The sequence below is a fragment of the Carex rostrata genome, chromosome 18 (assembly GCF_964058835.1).
Source record: "Carex rostrata chromosome 18, lpCarRost1.2, whole genome shotgun sequence".
NCBI classification, from domain to species: Eukaryota; Viridiplantae; Streptophyta; class Magnoliopsida; order Poales; family Cyperaceae; genus Carex; species Carex rostrata.
Genome location: NC_135935.1, coordinates 588,638 through 591,569, shown reverse-complemented (window position 1 = coordinate 591,569; position 2,932 = coordinate 588,638). Strand labels below are relative to the sequence as shown.

General features: G+C 33.7%; 1 protein-coding gene across 1 annotated transcript; it reads left to right on the top strand.

Annotated features, from left to right (window-relative positions):
* The first annotated feature begins 577 nt into the window (after positions 1 to 577).
* Positions 578 to 2,481, top strand: LOC144569632 (uncharacterized). The gene is made up of 3 exons (XM_078320091.1): positions 578 to 924; positions 1,253 to 1,882; positions 2,195 to 2,481. Exons 1-3 carry the CDS (start codon positions 840 to 842, stop codon positions 2,230 to 2,232), a joined length of 753 nt encoding a protein of 250 aa, XP_078176217.1. The 5' UTR covers positions 578 to 839; the 3' UTR covers positions 2,233 to 2,481.
* The last annotated feature ends 451 nt before the right edge of the window (positions 2,482 to 2,932 follow it).

Genomic DNA, 2,932 nt, shown 5'->3' with positions numbered 1-2,932 from the left:
TGTAAAATCACTAATTTTTTTTTAGTAAAGTTGGAGGTCAAGCCACCAAACTATTTAATACCCTTGTTATTATAACAAAGAATTTTCCCCATCTGGGTTTCGAACCAATAACCTCTCACATAGAGATGTAAAATCGCTAATTTATTAGAGCATTTCCAAACCATAAATTCATTAGAAATTAATTATCGCTGCCAACTAGACAATAGAAATTAAAATTAATTTTAATTTCTTAACCCCTCCATCCCAACAATTGCTTTTTAATTTTTTTGAACTCAACAGCGAGAGAGAGGTTCTTTTGGCCAGAGTGGTTTTAGCAACCAATAAGTGTAGTTCTTTTGGCCAGAGTGGTTTTAGCAAACGTTTTCTTTATAAGAAAACTTACTAAATTAGAAAACGTCCCACAACGCTGAAATTAAAAAGAAACTGCCAGCGTAGATTACAAATCGGAAAACAATCAGCGTTATAGATGCTCTTAAAAGTAAGTAATAATGGGTAACAAGTATTTTTTTTTTTTTTCAATTCCTCTACAAAGAAAAAATATCCAACTTTGATGGTCCTTTTTGCAATTTTCGGATAAGAAAAGGAGCTTTAACCAAATTTATCTAATTTTAAGTTTTAAACGATCAATTAAAGCATTTTCATGCCGCTTTAGTGCCGCCCAAAATTGTGTTCTTATTGCTTAGCTTTAGAATGGCCAATACACACTGCTTTAATCTCTCTATATGTACTTTGGTAGCCACCTCTTCTCTCTCCCCTTTGTTTCAAGTATCCATTAAAATTGTGTTGCGCCTCTGTACAAGAAATCAGAAGCTAGTAGGTGTGTAGGGCTCTTAACCCAAATGGAACAAAGAAGGTTTTACTTACGAGTGCTTTATATGTTGTTGCTACTTCTCTTGATTTCTCCACACTTCTTATTTCAAATTGGTAAGTTCGCTTACAAATAGAGAGAAATTTAGTGCATTTGGTGGTTAGGTGCTTTCCAGTCAGATTTAAAACCAGGGATTAATTCAATTTTTTTAACCTAAAAAAAAGTTGATCGAGTACCATTTTTAGAAAAAATAACTAATTTCAATACTCTTGAACAATAAAACATGGAAAACTAACCTTATCAAGAGTGTCATTTTTACAAAGTTGCTATTTTTCAAAACTTCTGAATGACAATATGTTGACATGGTTATGCTTTTAATTGCGGAAACACTATTCTGGTACTCTTCACACCTTTGATTAATTTATTTGTTCACTACTGATACAGATGCAAGACACATAAACCATATCAAGAAACATTCTTCAAATACAGCCACAACAAAACCAAGATTATTAAGCATGTTAGACTCTGATATTAATTATGACAATGTAATGGACCCAACCACCGACTCTGCTGCAACGAATTCTCCCTTTTGCCCCAACCCAACTGTTACACCCATAACTCCGACCCCCATAACTCCCATAACTCCAACTCCTGATCCGACGACTCAACCTCTTTTAACCCCTCCAAAAGTTACTCCAAGCACACCTCCCAAATCCACCACAAACCCTCCCATTGTTGTCCCTGCACCACCGATATTTACACCGGGTCACCCAGTTTTCTTACCTCCTGTAGTTTACCCGCCTCCATTTGGGCCTCCACCACCAATGTCAAAACAGGTACTTTGGTGTGTTGCCAAACCATCGGTTCCTGATCCGATAATACAGGAGGCAATGGACTATGCATGCGGGTTGGGTGAAGACTGCAGCCCGATCAAATCAAGCGGACCATGTTATCAACCCAATACAGTAATATCACACGCTTCATATGCATTCAATAGCTATTGGCAAAATCTGAAGGAGACAGGTGCCACATGTGATTTTGGCGGAGCAGCTGTCCTTGTCACCAAAGATCCAAGTAAGTTTTTTTTTTTTTTTTTTCATGTTTTCTTATTGTACTTCTAATTTATTAGAAGGTATTCTCATTATTGGCCTCTAATTAGATATTTAAAATAACTATTCAGCTTTATAATGTAATAACATTAATTTGCAAAGTTTATAAGGTATTGATATGTACTAACCATTAATTTATGCTGTCGGTAAATCCAATATTTGCACGAATATGGCTCCAACTGATGTAATGGTCATTTAAATTAAAATATAATTTCATGGCATTTGCTATAGTATAGTGTGATTGGTTTCACTCTTTTTTCCCTTTTTCTCTGATTAGGTTATGATAATTGCCATTTCAAGCTTGCGTCAGCATGAATCCAAGAGGGTCCATGGCAAACCGTCTTTTGTTCCACCATATTAAGAGAAATTTCAGAAGTCTTCTGTACTTTAGCAACCAGGATATGATTAATATATAAATTGTAATTTTGTAATTAACAGCTTGTTAGTATAGTAACGGGGAGAGGCGAGATCCCCTGCTTTTCTTTGAATTTTATTTAGTATGAGTTTCCTGTTCTTCTTTCTCTTAGTTATAATCCTTTAATTGAAAGACTACCAAAAATTGCACCATATACTTAATTTGGATATTAAAAATACTCCTCAAAATAAAAGTCTTTTGTTTTTTGTTTGTAGTTAAAAAAGGAAAAATTGTAACTAAAAATAATGATCATACCATAAAGCTTGGCAGACATCCAGAACGAGGAAGCGATTCAGCCTAAATGATTGTCTCGGTCATCGGATTAAGTTGAGAATTGTTAATCCAATAAACTAAGAATATTAGGTTATTAAGTTGAGAATTGTTAATCCAATAAACTAAGAATATTAGGTTATTAAGTTGAGAATTGTTAATCCAATAAACTAAGAATATTAGATTATAACCTGAGTAAGATAGAATTGTTGATTTTAAGGACAAAATGAAATGTTTGATAGAGCTAAAGAAAATGCATAATATATTAATCCAATATACCAAAATAGTTTAGATTTTAACTAGATTAAAAATTAATTGTTAATTTAATCG